General features: G+C 57.4%; 1 protein-coding gene across 2 annotated transcripts in view; it reads right to left on the reverse strand.

Moving 5' to 3' along the window:
• Positions 1-16,183, reverse strand: part of LRP5 (LDL receptor related protein 5) — a 103,738-nt gene that overhangs the window by 23,273 nt on the left and 64,282 nt on the right. For both annotated transcript variants that reach the window (XM_053202821.1, XM_053202822.1), the window contains 6 exons: positions 9,646-9,862; positions 7,295-7,584; positions 6,339-6,565; positions 4,809-4,993; positions 2,197-2,520; positions 758-957 (listed from right to left, as the gene is read on the reverse strand). In XM_053202821.1, coding sequence (XP_053058796.1) covers positions 758-957; positions 2,197-2,520; positions 4,809-4,993; positions 6,339-6,565; positions 7,295-7,584; positions 9,646-9,862 — 1,443 coding nt within the window. The remainder of the gene's footprint in view (positions 1-757; positions 958-2,196; positions 2,521-4,808; positions 4,994-6,338; positions 6,566-7,294; positions 7,585-9,645; positions 9,863-16,183) is intronic.

Genomic DNA, 16,183 nt, shown 5'->3' on the forward strand with positions numbered 1-16,183 from the left:
CGGGGACGGCTGGAGCGCGACAGAGATTTCACACTTGCCAACGCACAGGTCGTCCGTGAGAAACTCTCAGGGAACGCAGAGAAGGGCAGGGATACACGAGCACACACACACCACCCCCCCCAACTCCCTCCATCTCCCGTGGGCGGCGTCACGCCTGTGAGCGCGGGGCTCGTGACTTCCCGCCCGCCGTCCCGTCGGTTCACGCACACCCACGAGCTGCAGCCCTGCACCCCCGCGTCCTCAGCAACTTCAGGTCTCTTCAAGGTAAAGCACCACAGTCACTCAGGAGTTCCGTCTTGAACCACTGAACGTATGCAGAAAGGTGCACCTGTATTTACGACGTCCCTATCTTTTCTTCACGTGTCACCGGCGAGAGTTCAGAGTGCAGTGCGCCTCGCCCCCTTCCCCCATCGCCCTGTGGTCTGCCTGTGTGATTCTGCGTCGTGCAGTGAGTTTTAGGAACGTAGATGCTGCGTTAAAGCAAACAGACCGTACGATTCCTACGAACCAAAAATAAATCCAGAATAACCAATACCAACTAGGCTTGCGCGAAACCACTGTGGGAAGAAAAAGAAAATCCCATTTCTGCATATAATCTAAGGGTTTCCCACTGCTCAGGATTATACCCTGCGATGACATAATTAGAACCCAAGCCGTTGTTGACGCAAGCCGTGCTCTGTTGGCAAAGCAAAGCGGGGGAGGGGAGGGGGTGGAACTGTGGAAGTGACCCCCACATGCCCCAACAGGTTACACTTGCCTGGGTCCCGTCGTCCTTGGCTCGCTTGATGTTCTGGCGCCCGTCCACCCAGTAGATGAACTTGTCCAGGGGGTCGTAGTCGATGGCCTTGACGTTCCTCAGCCCGTGCAGGGGTAGGATGAGGTCTGGGCTGTGCTGGTCATCGGGGATCATGCGGCTGATGGCACATTTCTGGCTAAACAGCAAGAAGGTGGTGGGCGCTAGAACGAGGCAAACAGATGAGGGGGCTGCGCGTCAGCATCCGGAGCCAAAGACGGCGTCGGCGGGGATGGACCGCGTCGCCCTTCGCGGCGGGGAAAGTGCCGGAAGGACCTAAAAGTACTTCCAGGGGGTGGACCGTGGGGAATTTTCCTCTCTGCACGATGCGCGTCTCTGCTGTTTCAGTATCTTGTGAGCGCATGAGTTATTTTAAAGCAGACAGCAACTGATTTTTAACTTCTCAAGACTTAAGACAGAAGCAGGGAAATAGTAGCAACTAGTCAACTCCCACCCACAAATGTTACTTGCTGCCTGGACAAGTGTGTGAGTTGCCGTCGGCCCTCGGGTGGTCAAGTGAACGGTAGGAGGTAAACGATGGCATGGGAGGGGTCACCTCGTGGGGGTGTCCGTGAGCAAAACGGCCTCAGTGCAGACACTGCACCGCTCGGAACGTTTAAGAGGCCAACAGCCACAGCCTGTCAGAATTCCAGTTGGGTGGCTTGAAACAAAGTCACGGCCCCCAGTCTGCCGGCCACAGGAGCAGAGACTCGAGTTACAGGCATCCCCGCTGGCTGATGGGTCACCTGCACCACCTGTGCTTGACCCCGCAAGGTCTGGCCCCCAGGGGACGGGGACAACAGGACCAAAGGGAGCCCAAGAGTAGGGAGGCCCAGGCTGGACAGAGGACCCACTACTTCATCAAGACACAAACACATGGGCCAAGCCCTCGGCTGAGACGTTCCACGGGAGGATCTTTGGACGTAAAACGCCGTCAGTGGGGAGAGTACTCACTCACAGAGCCGGGCCTAGGCCTCTAGGTAACAGGCAGTGTACACAGTGCAAAACCTACTCAGCCACCCGTGAACGCCAAGGCACCCCCAGAAAAGGAGCTCCTTTCTAGGGGCACCTGGGTGGCTCAGTTGGCGAAGCATCTGGCTCTTGATTTTGGCTCAGGCCATGATCTCGCAGTTGAGGAGTTCAAGCCCCGCATCGGGCTTGTGTGCTGCCAGCTCGGAGCCTGGAGCCTGCTTCGGATTCTGTCTCCCTCTCTCTCCGCCCCTCCCCTGCTCGTGCTTTCGCTCTCTCTCTCTCTCTCTCTCTCGAAGAGAAATAAAAACGTGAGAAAACAAATAAATCGGTACACACTAGAAGAAAGAAAGGAAGCGTCTCTCTCCCTCGGCTCCCAGAACCAGCCTGACTTAAGACGGGCGAGGGGCGCGGGAGCCAAGAAAGACACTCACGGCTGCAGTTGCGGCTGCTGGGGTCTAGGGTATAGTGGGAGGCGCAGCCGCAACGGTGACCGCCAGGGATGGCGAGGCACAGCTGTCCACACTGCCCGTTGTTGTGCGTGCAATCGTTGAGGCCATCCTGGCGGGAGGAGTGGAACACCAGGATGTCCATCACGAAGTCCAGGTGGCCCTGGATGAGGGTACGGTTCCGGCCACTGGTCTTGTCGGCCCTCTCGATGCTGTGCAGGTTCCAGTCCGTCCAGTAGATGTAATCGCTGTACTGGGTGAGGCCGAAGGGGTGTGGGAGGTCGTCGGCAATCACAACCCGCTCCTGACCTGCGTGGAGACGCACAGACGCGGCATCAGCAACACACGGCCGCCGACTGGTTCAAAGCTGCCCGGCCACCCGGGTCAAGGTCCAAGTGTTCGACTGCTTTGGAAAACGAGCAGGGCCGGCTGAAGCCGGGCGCCACCCACCCCGTGACCGGGCAACTCCCCTCCTGTCCCGCAAGAGGAGCGCACGTGGGGTCCGCTCGGGCACGACATCGATGCGAGTGCGCACGGCAGCAACTGTAAGGGCCGCGAGCGGGAAACAACCCAAATGCCCGCCCATCGGTCGTGCGGGTGAAAAATGGTGGGCAGCTGAAAGAAGCCAGACCCTAAAGAGCACGTGCTGTGTGATCACCAGGATAGAAAGTTCTAGAACAGCAAAACCGGCACCTGGAGACAGAAGCCAGGGCAGCAACCACACCCTATACCCCAGCAGCGGAAGACCCTTGTAATGAACCGTGGGGTAACCCAACGATAGCATGGCCACGTGCAGAGCCCGCACATGATGCACCACGCACGGGGCTCCGTGTCAGTGAGGAGATTACTTAAAAATAAAATCTCAGAGGGGCGCCTGGGTGGCTCAGTCGGCTGAGCGTCCGACTTCGGCTCAGGTCATGATCTCGCGGTCTGTGAGTCCGAGCCCCGCATCGGGCTCTGTGCTGACAGCTCAGAGCCTGGAGCCTGCCTCTGATTCTGTCTCCCTCTCCCTCTGCTCCTCCCCTGTTCGCTCTCTCTCTCTCTCTCTCTCTCTCTCAAGAATGAATACACATTAAAGAAAAAAAATAATAAAATAAAATCTTAGAAACGTTTTCTTTGAGACTAGGAAAAAAACATGCCACTACATCAGTACTGGTTATCACGGGGCGGTGAAAATTAGGAATAATTCGCGTTTCTTCATATAGTTCTGTATTTTTGGAAAGTGTCTACGCTGACTATTTTGCCTTTGGGAGAACGCCAGTTATTAAGAGGCTCCCCGACTGCTTCCATCAAATGCAGATGTGCGCTCCCCGCCCCCCCCCCCCAAGGGCCCTGCTGCGGGGACAGGTGTCCACAACCATCATGCGTGAGACGCGCTTTTACCCCAACAGCCCCAGGTCCGTGCTCCAGGCGCTGCTCGGCTCTCAGAAGCCCCGTGACCCACCCTTCATCCACCCGGGGGTCTTACTAATCGAGTGCTCGGTAAATGTCTGTGGCATTCAACGGAACGCGTGCCACAGCAGAGTGCCAGCCAGGCCCACGACACGTGGCCACCCTCGGTCTGCAGGGTCCTGCAAGTCTCCAGGGTTTCCGTGGATTTCCGCCCGAGCGTGTCTTCGCTCTGGGGTAATTACTGAGTGAGCTTAATTATTTCAGGCAACCGCAGCTGTTCAGTGACTGGTTCCCCACATGCACCAACCAGCCTCTTGTCGTTCACTGCGGGCCTGGGGACACATTCAAACCTTGCCGTTGGCCTCAGAAGCCAGCACGGTGAGCGTGCAGGGGTGGGCGGCGGCGGTGGTGCAGCCCTTCTGGAGCGGAAACCAGGATGCTGGGGCTGGGACAAGCCATTCAGCCAGCCTGTGCCTTGGTTTCCTTACCTGTGAAATGGGCACAAGCACGCCCACCCCAGGGAGCAGCAGCGATCAGGAATTCAAGTTCTCCCCCTCACACAGGGCGGCCCCATCACCTGGTGCGTGACCGAGAGAACTAACAGAACCACTCCCCTCCAGCGGAACAGAGTCTAGACTTGCACGTCCCGCCCCTACTGCTGGGTGACTTGGAACGAGGCATTTTTTTTCTCTTTTTTTACCTAATCCCAGGATGTTGGGTGTGGCCCGTGAGTGGTCCCAGCACAATGTCCGGCACGCAGTAGGTGCCCAGGGTCCAATGGAGATTAAATGTGTAGCCCTGGAATCTCTCTGTGACCTTGGGAAGATCCTGTGACCTCCCTGGGCCTCAGTTTCCCCATCAATGAAAGCCTACGCTGTGATACTGAAGGATCAAACTGGACTCCTGGCACACGGCTTAGTTGGGACACGGCTCTCAGTAGGTGTGCAGGAAAGAGCTGTCACCCGGGGCCTCTGTCAACATGCCCACGGCAACAGCACCAGGGAGTGGAAAGGGACAACCCCAGGAGAAGAGAAGGCTGGACGAACAGCCAGGGGTGTGTCCACACCTCCTGTGGGGCCTCGGGACTTGCAGGCCAGAGGGGACGGTGCAGCGGGGGCTGAGAGACAGCCAGCACCCCGGCCCAGGGATGTCCCATCGCCGCAGGCCAAAGCCCCCGGCCCAGCAGGACCCCGCCTGGCCCTCACCCAGCATGTCGGACGACTCGATCATGTTGGTGTCCAGGTCCGTCCAGTAGAGACGCTGGTCAGCGTAGTCGATGGTGAGGTCGTTGGCCCGGCCCACCTTGTCCACCAGCGTCATGCAGTTGGTCCCATCCATGAAGGCCCGCACGATCCTGGGCTTCCCGCCCCACTCGGTCCAGTAGACGTACCTGGAAGACACAGGGAGGGCAGCGCGGGCTCGGGTGCGTCCTCTCTCGCTGCAGGGCAGCAGGGGGAGGGACACGACCACCCCATCTCCTCTGCGTGGCCCCCACCAGCCTGGAGAAAGCCACATCAGTGACATCCCTTCACGAAGCAGGGACGGGGCGACGTGCTCGGGGCCCCCCACGACCCTAACATCCCTCCAGATGCCGTCACCGGGCTGCCTCCCGAATTCCCACAGCAGCGCACCTGCAGGGTTAAGTGCGAACGCACCCGTTTACAGACACTGACTGGGTGCACAGATGGGGTGACCACATAACCGAATATCCAGGCTGGGACACTTTGGTAGCAGAGACAAACGCGAATCAAGCTGGCCAGGACGCCGCGGTGACAGGGGAAGCCAGGCTGGGCAAGATGTGGGCAAGTCAGGGTCCCCTTACTCAACGAGGGCGGAAGACAAGCATGCAGGGCCGGCAGGCACTGCAGGGCCAGGATTCAAACTCAGCTCTCCTGCCCCCAGTGGGCCCTCCTTCCCTTTTCTGCAGCAGCTCCACAGAAGGAAGCCCCATTCCAGAACCGTGTATTACTTGCCCTTCCGCTAAAACCTGGGCCATTCGCTCTGCGCTGTCGTCCTAAAATCTTTCCTTCCCTAACAGAGCGTGTGACAGGCAGGGTCTGGGGCGTGCCATACGCATCACTGATGCTTTAGGGGCGAGCACTGTGTCCGTCTGCACTCTGGTGCAGAGGGAGACGCGACCCTGGCCCCTCTGGCCCCAGTGCCCAGGGCAGGGCCCCCAGGCTGCTGGCAGATAAAAGTGGGTGCCTTGCGAGGCAGGTGAAACTCTGCCCAGGAGGCCTATAAGACGCCCTTTGCGAGCAGGCTGGAATCCAAGGACCTCAAAGCCGGCTCTGAGATGGAAAAGTCCGGCGACACGTGGCGGGGGAAGGAGCCCAGCTCTGCTCTCCCTGGCTACGTGACCTTCAGTAAGTCACTCAGCAACTCTGAGCCTCGGTTTCCACATCCGTAAAATCAGGGACAAAGACACTTGCCCCCCGCAGGCCCCCCCAGATGTTGTGCCAAGACAGCTCATGTAAAAGTACCCAGCGCGGCACCCAACACAGTGGCTGCCACTCCTTCCCTCGGCCTCAGTTTCCTCTCTGTGAGATGAACTGGATACATCCAAGGGTCCTACCAGCACCGGCCACCTCAAAGCTAGCGGGGGTCATTACCGCTCCAATCACAGAGCGCCCGCTGGACAGCCACCCCCCTCGGCCACGGGTCATCCCACGCCGGCTGACGGACAGAAGTGGGAGGGGACAGAGACGTGTGTGACAAGCAGAAATGGCTCTCACCCTTTGGTGGGGTCCAGGGCCAGTGACCTGGGGTTGTCCAAGTCCCTCCACACGAGGACCTGCCGGAACTGCCCGTCCAGCCGGGCCACTTCGATCCTGTTGGTCCCGGTGTCCGCCCAGTAGAGGTTCTGGCCCATCCAGTCGACGGCCATGCCTTCCGGGTAGTCGAGGCCAAACTCGATCACGTGCTCCACGGAGCTCCCGTTCATGAAGGCTCGGCTGATGGTCTGGGGGCAGGGGAGGAGGCAAGGGCCACGGGTTAGGAAGCGGCATTTGTGCAGACCTCTAACCAGGAGGTGCTTGGCCCACCTGGAACACGATACCGACCACGTCTGGGGCCAGATCGTCACCAGCGACAGTTTTCAAATAAACGTTTGAAATGCAGCCAAATACAACTTTTTGTTAGGGGAAAAAAAAAATGATTTGGTGATATTTAAACATTTACATTTTATATGCGTATGTATACAGACACGTCCTTTTATCCAAACATCTACCTCGTGAAATTTTATCTGGAGGAACTAATGTAACGCAAAAGATGAGAAGCTGCTGAAACGTCAGTGAGGCTTGTGCACAGTGGTGTTCACGACCGTGGTAATGGGGGTGGGGAATGGAAGCCACCACAGCATTTAAAATAAGGGAATGGTGGGGTGCCTGGGTGGCTCAGTGGGTTAGGCATCTGACTTCGGCTCAGGTCATGATCTCACAGTTTGTGAGTTCAAGCCCCGCGTCGGGCTCTGTGCTGACAGCTCGGAGCCTGGAGCCTGCTTCGGATTCTGTGTCTCCCTCTCTGCCCCTCCCCTGCTCATGCTCTGTCTCTCTCTGTCTCAAAAATAAATAAAAACGTTAAAAAAAATTAAAAAAAAAATAAAAGAGAACGTAAGACCTTTGAGGCAGGGCCGTCACCGGCAAGGTGTTCACGGCAAAGCCGTGCGCGTAGGACCCCTTGCAGACTGTACCTTCAGGCTGACGTCCGTCCAGTAGATATGATTGTTGGACACGTCGAAGTCCAGCGCGGAGGCCTCCTTGACGCCCGTGAGCGGGATGGCCACGTCATTGTTGTTGGTCTCCAGGGAGATCCTGTGGATGGCGGCCCTGCTCGTGAACACCAGGAAGGCCTCGGGGACGATGCAGGTCTTTGTGTCACTCAGCAGCTCCAGGCCGATGGGGCAGCCGCACTTGGTCGCACGGGGCGTGAAGAAACACAGGTGGCTGCAGCCCCCGTTCTTGTCCGCACACGGGTTGGTTCCTGGAAGGAAGCACAGCGGCTCTGAGCACGGGCAGCCCGGAGAGAGAGGCGTGCCTCGATCTGCCATCGCACGTCCCTTCATCTCCGCCGGACGTCGAAGGGGGACACCAGGTGGGGATGACGGACACCGTCCAGGGAAGGGGCAGTAACAATGACCCGGTGTGTCCGAACTCACGCCGTCCGGCCAGCAGCCTGGGAGGTGGGGGCCGTGCCCACCCCCGTTTTTCAAGCAGGGAAACTGAGGCCTGGAGAGGGGACAGGTGACACAGGTGACACAGGAAGTAGCACAGATGTAAGAGTGCCACGTGACGGGACAAGTTACCCTTCCCTGGGCCTGGACTCCTGGCCCGCGGACCGGACCGATTCCCCCTACGGCCTCTCCAGTTCACCAGTGCTTTGCAGCCTCCCAAACTCGGGAGTCGCCCAGGGCCGCCAAAGGGGCCTCTTCTTTACGAAAGCAGACGGCACTGGGCATGATCATTTATTTTTGGCCAGCCTGCTATTCTCACCTGCTGAGGTGCTGCTAAAAATCGGCTTTTAGTGTTAAGTATTTCAGCTAAAATGAAAGAATCCTTTTCCCCATCCCTCTCAGTAAATCCTCGGATGAGAGAGAGACAGAGAGATGAACCCAATTTCTCAACTTTAAATCATATCCCACGGAGACATCTTTTTTCCTAGCTGTTGGGTTTCATTTTTTGTTTTGTTTTCTTTTCTTTTTAAACACTCACAGGCGGGCCTCACCTTCGAAGGTGGATAATCAACATGTTTCAAAAGGCGACTGGTAAAACTAAGTCCCATCGTCTCTTTACCAGGAGTGCGGGTCGCTGGACAGTAAGGCCCATCCCAGGGACACAGAGGCAGCCCACACCGCCTCACCTCACCGCCAGGCCGCTGCCCAGCTGCCCCTCTGCCAAGCAAACCCTGCCGCCCCCTGCTCCCCAAATTCCAAGCTCAGGTGACCTCCCTCGTGTTTCCAGGCCAGGCATCCCTAACATCCCAGCTCTGACCACTGCCTGGCTGCAGAGCTAACTAAGGAGGATCTCACCACTAGACTGTGAGCTACTTAAGGGCAAGTGATGGATCCTCATTCATTCATTCATTCATTCATCCCCCAAAGGTCTGTTGAGCACCTCCGAGGTAGAGGTGCTGTACTAAGTACAGAGCCCCTGCCCCCATGCAGCCCAGAGACCCACCCCTCCACCTCCCCTACCACACCCGGACGCTACTCTCTCCAATGTAGACTACTGACCTGCATCTGGAATCCTTTGCATAAAGAGACAATCGTCACGTTAAGTGAGATTCGGCAGATCCTGACTTTCAGCTAAAAGGTGTGTATTTGAGTGAGGGGCCATGAGACAAGGATCAGAGCCCACCCCAGGGAGGAGGCGAGGCAGACCCGGGGTGAGTCCTCAGCTCAGCCACTTCTCGGCCATGTGGCCATGCCTCCTTCCTCCCAGTGCGAATGGGGCAACACTGTACTGAGCGTTATAGAGCTGCTGTGGGCACTGAGGCACTTAGCCAGAGCTGGCACACAGCAGGCACTCAACGAACATTAACCATTATGACAATATTGCCAGAGAGGCCTGCCCACAACCACCACCTAGTCAACATCCCAGGCCATTAAAAAAAAATTGGGAGAGACAAAGGGGCGCCTGGGTGGCTCAGTCGGTTAAGCATCCGACTTCAGCTCAGGTCACGATCGCGTGGTCCGTGAGTTCGAGCCCCGTGTCGGGCTCTGTGATGACGGCTCAGAGCCTGGAGCCTGCTTCTGATTCTGTGTCTCCCTCTCTCTCTGCCCCTCCCCTGCTCATGCTCTCTCTCTCTCTCTCTCTCCCTGTCACTCAAAAACAAATAAGCATTAAAAAAAAGTAAAATGTATACACATATCCCTGACCGAGATGCCACACCCATTCCCTCCTGTCCTTAACCAGGTATCACCATATCCTGTCCTGCCCCTCCCCAGACTGCGTGCCTGTGGACCAAAGTGGGGCCACAGCCCGCTGCTTCTCCCTTGTGCCAGTCGGCATGGCTGACCCGTGGCTGGAGGCTGACCACACTCACCGACAACCTTGGCCACGTTCACAGCCTTGAGCCCCATCAGGTCGGGCAGCTGGTCGATGATGACGTCCCGGGTGGCCTTGACCTTGTGCACACGCTCGATGCTGCGCCGTTGCCAGTCGGTCCAGTAGATGAAGTCCCCTAGCAGCGTGAACCCGAAAATGTGCGGGAGCTTGTCCTCCAGGAGCGTCCGCCTCTTGGTCCCGTCGACGTTGATCACCTGCGGGATGGCAGACGCAGGTGTGAACCGGCCTCGGGCCTGGGCTGCCTGAAATACGACAGCTCCCGGGATGCTCGGCTCTGCCCTCGCTGGGCCAGGATACAAAGCCGGGTGGCATGGCTCACAGGCACAGCTGGACAGATGACCTCTGCGGTGACAGAGCTGGCTCAGGGCTCTCCCCGCAGCCTCCCCTACCTGGGTGCGGCCGCTGTGCCGACAGGTGTCCCCTCCCTTCCTGCTGGCAGCGGCTACCTGCAGCACCAAAGTGCGGGCCTCCGACCAGGGGCGGGCTGTGACCGCAACATCTGCCCACACGCAGCTCTGGCAGACATCAGATCACTCTCTCAACACAGACTCGAGTTTCTTTTTTTTTCAACGTTTATTTATTTTTGGGGCAGAGAGACAGAGCATGAACGGGGGAGGGGCAGAGAGAGAGGGAGACACAGAACCGGAAGCAGGCTCCAGGCTCTGAGCCATCAGCCCAGAGCCTGACGCGGGGCTCGAACTCACGGACCGCGAGATCGTGACCTGGCTGAAGTCGGACGCTTAACCGACTGCGCCACCCAGGCGCCCCCAGACTCGAGTTTCAAGAGGCTGGATTACTAACACGCCGTGGGCCCTGGGCAAGACCTTCCACTTGTCTGTGGACCGATTTCTTGCTTGGTCGGGACCAGACGAACTCTGAGTCTGATGACTTCTGGGCCTGAGTCTAAGCCTGTAGCTCTAAGACGCTCTCCATCCGCAGACCCGCTACTGGCCATTTGCTCTGAGATAGAAAAACTCAATCTTTTTCTGGGAGAATCAGTGCTGAGGCAAAGCGTTGACCACAAAAGCCACAGAGGAGAAACCTACCGTCAGACGCGAAAACGCCTTAACCAACCGAAGCACACAAATGGGGTAAGATGTGATTCCGATGACAGGTGACCCTGCAGAAGCTGACGCTGAAAGGAAGACTCGACAGAAACACGACGGCGAGGCTCTCCGGCTCTCAGGCCAGGATGAAAGAGACATGATGAATGAAAGTCAGGTCCCAACAGGCCTCCCGCAGCCAGATTAGATTTCCAGCTCATCAAGAAAAGCGATAAATCCTCTGTTTCGCAGGCGGTGGGAACGTAAGACAGATCAAATTCATGCTGAACAGAAGAGACTTGGGTCCTCTGCTGTTGGACAGCACAGGACAAAAGTGCTTTGGTCACCTGGGAGGGGCAGGGAGCTCCACGTCCAGCCCGGCCAGTCCCTGCACCCCGTGGACCTCATTTCTCCACCTGTAACTGAGAGGAGTGGCTGGGGTCACCCAGGGAACTTAACCAAAGAAAGAACAATGGCCGGGCCCCAATCAGAACCGGAAGGCCTGGCCCCAGTACGGATCCTGAATGCAGCTCCACACAGGTGGTCCCAACGTGCAGCCCAGGTGAGAACACCGGATTAGGTGATGCCCTTGACCATGAGCTGGGGAGCTGCCGGCCTCGCCCAGGAGGGAGCTCAGGTTGTATTGATTTCTGTGCCCACCGCTGGGTACTACTTCCGGCCCCTCTGGTTTCCCTCCTTCCTCAGCTGGGAATAACCAGGTCCGGGGAAGCAGTGGTCCACACGGACAGCACATTCACGCTCCAAAGAAAATCATCCACCGCTAGAAAAAGAAAAAAATCACGACTCAAAGCTGTAATATACCAAAATGTCAATACCGCCTTTAAGAGATTTTTCTCTTCCTTCACTATTTCCATATTTTCTCAACTTTCTTTAATAACGGAATTCCAGACATAAATAAATACACGTTCTATTGAACTGGGGCAAGAGAGTACATTTTTCCTGGCTCAGGAGCAATGAAAATGAGCCCACGGAGGACACGGGGCCAGCAAGGGTGATGGCGTTGGCTGCAGCCCGTCCTCTCTCCCCGCCTCTGCCCCTCCTCGGCCGCCCAGCTGCGCCCACCTCCAGGGAGGGGAAGGGTCCCGCACACTGAGAAGCCACTCTACGACCCCGATCATTTTCCATCCTGGCTGCAGAACCCACGAAGCACCTCGAAGGCTCTCCACCAAGACTCCTAATACTTGAAAAAAATTAACGATCCCAAAGTGATTTTCTTATTAAAAATTTTTTTTTAATGTTTATTTATTTTTCAGAGAGAGAGGAGAGACAGAGCATGAGTGGGGAGGGGCAGAGAGAGAGGGAGACACAGAACCTGAAACAGGCTGCGAGCTGTCAGCACAGAGCCCAATGCAGGGCTCAAACCCACAGACAGTGAGATCATGACCTGAGCTCAAGTCAGATGCTCACCGACTGAGCCACCCAGGCGCCCCCCCCTCCAAAGTGATTTTTTATGGCAGCTTTCAGCACACCATGAGCAAATCCAGACCATCTGTAAAAGTTAACTCTGCTGGACGGGGCCTTTAGCCAGTCCTGGAGCACCAGAAGAGTTGGTCTACTGGGAGCACCCACGTCTCAATATTCCAAATTTCCTAGAGCCCTAAGTGGCGCTGAGGGTGGGGAGACAAGACACAGGGCACATGCCCATCTGACTCCTGCGAGGGTAACGCATCCACACGCAGTCAGGAATAACGGAATCGAGTCTGAACACCCGGGAATGTTGGGGCCAGGGGAAGGCATGGGAGACAGATTTTCCAGGTCAAGCACTGACAAACTTTTCCTGCAAAGGATCATAAATATTTTCAGCTTTGCGGCCATATGGTCCTTGTAACGCCAAGAACAACCACAGGGAGTGTGTAAGGGAACAAGTGTGGCTGTGTTCCAGGAGAACATCGTTGGTGCAGAAAACAAAAATTACTTTCTGGACGCTGAGATGTGAATTTTGTGTCACTGTCACATGTCACAAAATAGCACTTTAATTATTTTTTTCAATCATTTAAAAGTATAAAAACCATTCTCCGTTTGACACAGAAACAGGCAATCTGGCCCACAGGCTGTAGTTTTCACCCGCTCTAGAATAGAGGGGCCTGTGCCCTTGATTTTCGGGAAAAGAAACTAGTCGTTTTCAGGAAGTTACAGAAAAATGATCACGCAGATACCAAAGGCGCCCGGGGGCCAAACGTGCTCTCTCTGACCCGTGGCTCCTGCCCTCCTGTGCTTGGCCAACTCCACGGTCCCAAAGAAGCCCACGCTCAGCCCAGCACGGAGGGGAAGACGCCACACAGGTCTGCGGGGAGGCCCACGAAATGTGGACCCCAGAAAGTCACCTGGCTGTAGTTTCCTTACACCGAATCCTCTGTTTCCACTGACTTAGTCAAACAAAGAGATATGAGCCCAAGACCAACCCTGTGAAAGCACACGTTTAAAGGAAAAAGACTTCGGTCTTCTTAATAAAACAAATTTTTTTAATGTTTGTTTATTTTTGAGAGAGAGAGAGAGAGCATGAGCAGGGGAGGGGCAGAGAGAGAGGGAGACACAGAATCCGAAGCAGGCTCCAGGCTCCGAGCTGTCAGCACAGAGCCTGACGTGGGGCTCGAACTCCTGAACCGTGAGATCATGACCTGAGCACCCTAAGATTTCTGTTTTCTGATGGAATCATTATCACAGTCAGACATAAACCAGACATAAATTAAAACTGCCATGGTTATTTTGTTCCACGTAACAAAAAAGATCTTAGACACACACTTGCGTGCACGCGGCTCAGCTGCCGGGATGCCCTGTGCTCTAACTTCTTCCCTGGGGACGAGGGACACACAGCCAATAGGCCTCGAAGTCATCACTCTCACACTGAGTTTTTATTCTGGTTGTACCGGAAGTCGCCTCCATCGACTCAGGAAATGTCAGGAGCAGGGAGATGGATAGATTTTTAACTTCTCAGTCCGTGATTTACCCCCAGCCCGCCGGCCAGCCTGCCCTGCCTGGGTACTCTGCCTGAGAGCCTATGCCGATGGCAGATGTCCGCCAGCAGATGTCAGCTGCACTGTCCCAGCCGGAGTGAGACAGCAGGGGGCCTCGGAGAGCCCAGACGATCCAGGGCCCCAGCAAGTCCACGGCAAGCCACACGCTGGTGACAAGTGACACTTCATGCTGCAGAGACAGGCTGAAGAGCCGGGGCTGGGGGTCGGCCTACAAGACCATCGTCAAGTCAGAGCAACCCGGAGGGAAAGAGCCGAGGAGGAAGCTTTACAGATGAAGCCTTCAAGGAGCGAGACCACTCCTCGCTTCTACTCAGTAACGGCTTAAACCACCCCCCACGGACACACACCACAGAGCGTGCAGAGGTGAGGCTGCTTCGTGCGTGTCCAGCCGTTTAAAAAACTTTTCTTTAACGTTTATTATTGAGAGACAGAGAGACACAGAGCGTGAGCAGGGGAGCGGTAGAGAGAGGGGGAGACACAGAATCCGAAGCAGGCTCCGGGCTCTGAGCTGTCAGCACAGCTGGGGCTCGAACTCACAAACTGTGAGATCATGACCTGAGCCACCCAGGCGCCCCAGCCATTTAAATGCTTTGCCTATTTCAGCGCTGATAATGGGTACAATTCCTCCCTCTACTCTAGAAACAGGAGGCACCAGAATCCGCACAAATAAGCTGGAGGAGAAGGCAGGGCATCAGAACAAGTGCGGCCGGAAAAGCAGCTGAGGGGCCGCCTGGGAAGCTTGAATGTCACCCCCCAGCTCCCCGTCCCCTCTCCCCAGCGTCCCCCTGGAGCACTGACTGCCCCCGACGTGCTGCACTGTTGTCCTGTTATCCCTGCGTCTATCCCCCCATCTAGGACACCCGCCCCCACCGGGGGGCCCTCTGTGCCCTGCTGCTCTCCCAGCACAAGGCGGCGTTCAGTAGACCCTGCAGAATGAACAGGTGCTTGCCGAGGGGTGGGGACGTGATAGACGGCACTGTGATGCGACGGGAATTCTGTTCAGGGACCGGCTGAGCAGCCACGGGAAAGGGGCACCTGCCTGGACAGAGACGAGAGGAGGGGGCCCAGCAAGGGGCAAGTGGGAACCACAGAGAGCGTGTGGGAGGGATGATGGAAGGGCGTGGGAGCGGGCACTCCTGACACAGAGCCCGTGTGTCTTGAGTCCCCACCGGGGGTTAGCAGGCGACTCCCACACCAGCTGCACCCGAGAAAGCTCCCATCTGCTCTGGGAACAGCCACTCGCAAACAGGCGCAACGGCGATAATGATGCTGATGACTCGGTGACTGAGCCGGAGCACCAGCACTGGATGGGCTTCGAAGGTGCTAGTGCTTCCAGCCCGGAGAGGCGGCCTCCGGCATTCAGGAAAGGCAGACGCAACACCGCGTGGCCAAGCGCAGGGGACGGAGACTCATCCCCATGCACGAGGCCGCCGCACATGGCAGGAGGGACTCCGGGCTTCCGAGGGACGGGACCGGAGGGCAGCTGGGCACGGGGGCTCCGGCAGCACTCGGGACGGAAGGAGCTGCTGGCGGGTGGCCCCACGCTAGGCTGCCATGGGACTGGCGTCTGCCAGGAGGCACGGACAGAGAGAAGTGTGGGGCGGCGCAGCTCAGGTTAGAGAGAGCTCAGGGAGGCAGTGCGTCCGGGTGCTTTAACGAGCCAAGTGGACACCCCTGTGACCCAGGCCCTAGGAGCTGCAGCAGGTCCGAGGAGGAGGGAAGTGCTCTCGCAGTTGGGAGCCCCGCAGAGCAGGGACAAGAAGGGCGAATGCCCAAGCGGATGGCGGGGGGGGGGGGGGGGGCGGCAGGCCTGGTCCTGAGAAAGGCTGAGCACGAGCTAAGGGCACCCACGGGGCAGGTGCCTCCAAACCCAAGGGCTCCAGACACAGGAAGAGGGTCAAGGAGGTGTCCCGGGGCATTCCTAGCCCAGAAGGGTGGGAAACTATGGGGCCGCTACGGGGACGGCGTCCACAGACCTCAGCCCCCGCCCATCCCGGAGGGCTCCAACCCGCTCGTGTTGGGGAGGTCGGGGCCGCCCCCCAGAGCGAGCCCGCCTGCCCCCCTGGTGGGGGCCACCCCGTGACTCCCACCCATCGTGACGGCAGCCAGCTGGCCCCCTGAGGGGCTGGCCTGCACCTGACGTCCAGGACAGGTGTCACAGACACGGCCAGCAGGAGGCCCCACCTGGAGGGCAGTGCGGACTCTGCAGCGATTCAGCCTGTCCCATAAATCCCACGTACGTGCTGCTAATGCCATCCAGACGCCTCCCCGTCTGCTCAGGCCGGCATTTCCAGACCTTTGTTCTCCTCCCAATGCAGCTGATCCTATAAAGTCCTCCTCGGGGCCCGATGGCCTCTTCAAAGGGAGAGCCGGCTTATCACCGTCTAAAGTTCCTTTCTTCCAGCGCACACAACCCCACCACACGGAATGCTTCCTCCCCGCCGGAACGACCCCACAACGTCTGCCCAAGGCCAGC

The sequence above is a fragment of the Acinonyx jubatus genome, chromosome D1 (assembly GCF_027475565.1).
Source record: "Acinonyx jubatus isolate Ajub_Pintada_27869175 chromosome D1, VMU_Ajub_asm_v1.0, whole genome shotgun sequence".
Classification (NCBI taxonomy): Eukaryota; Metazoa; Chordata; class Mammalia; order Carnivora; family Felidae; genus Acinonyx; species Acinonyx jubatus.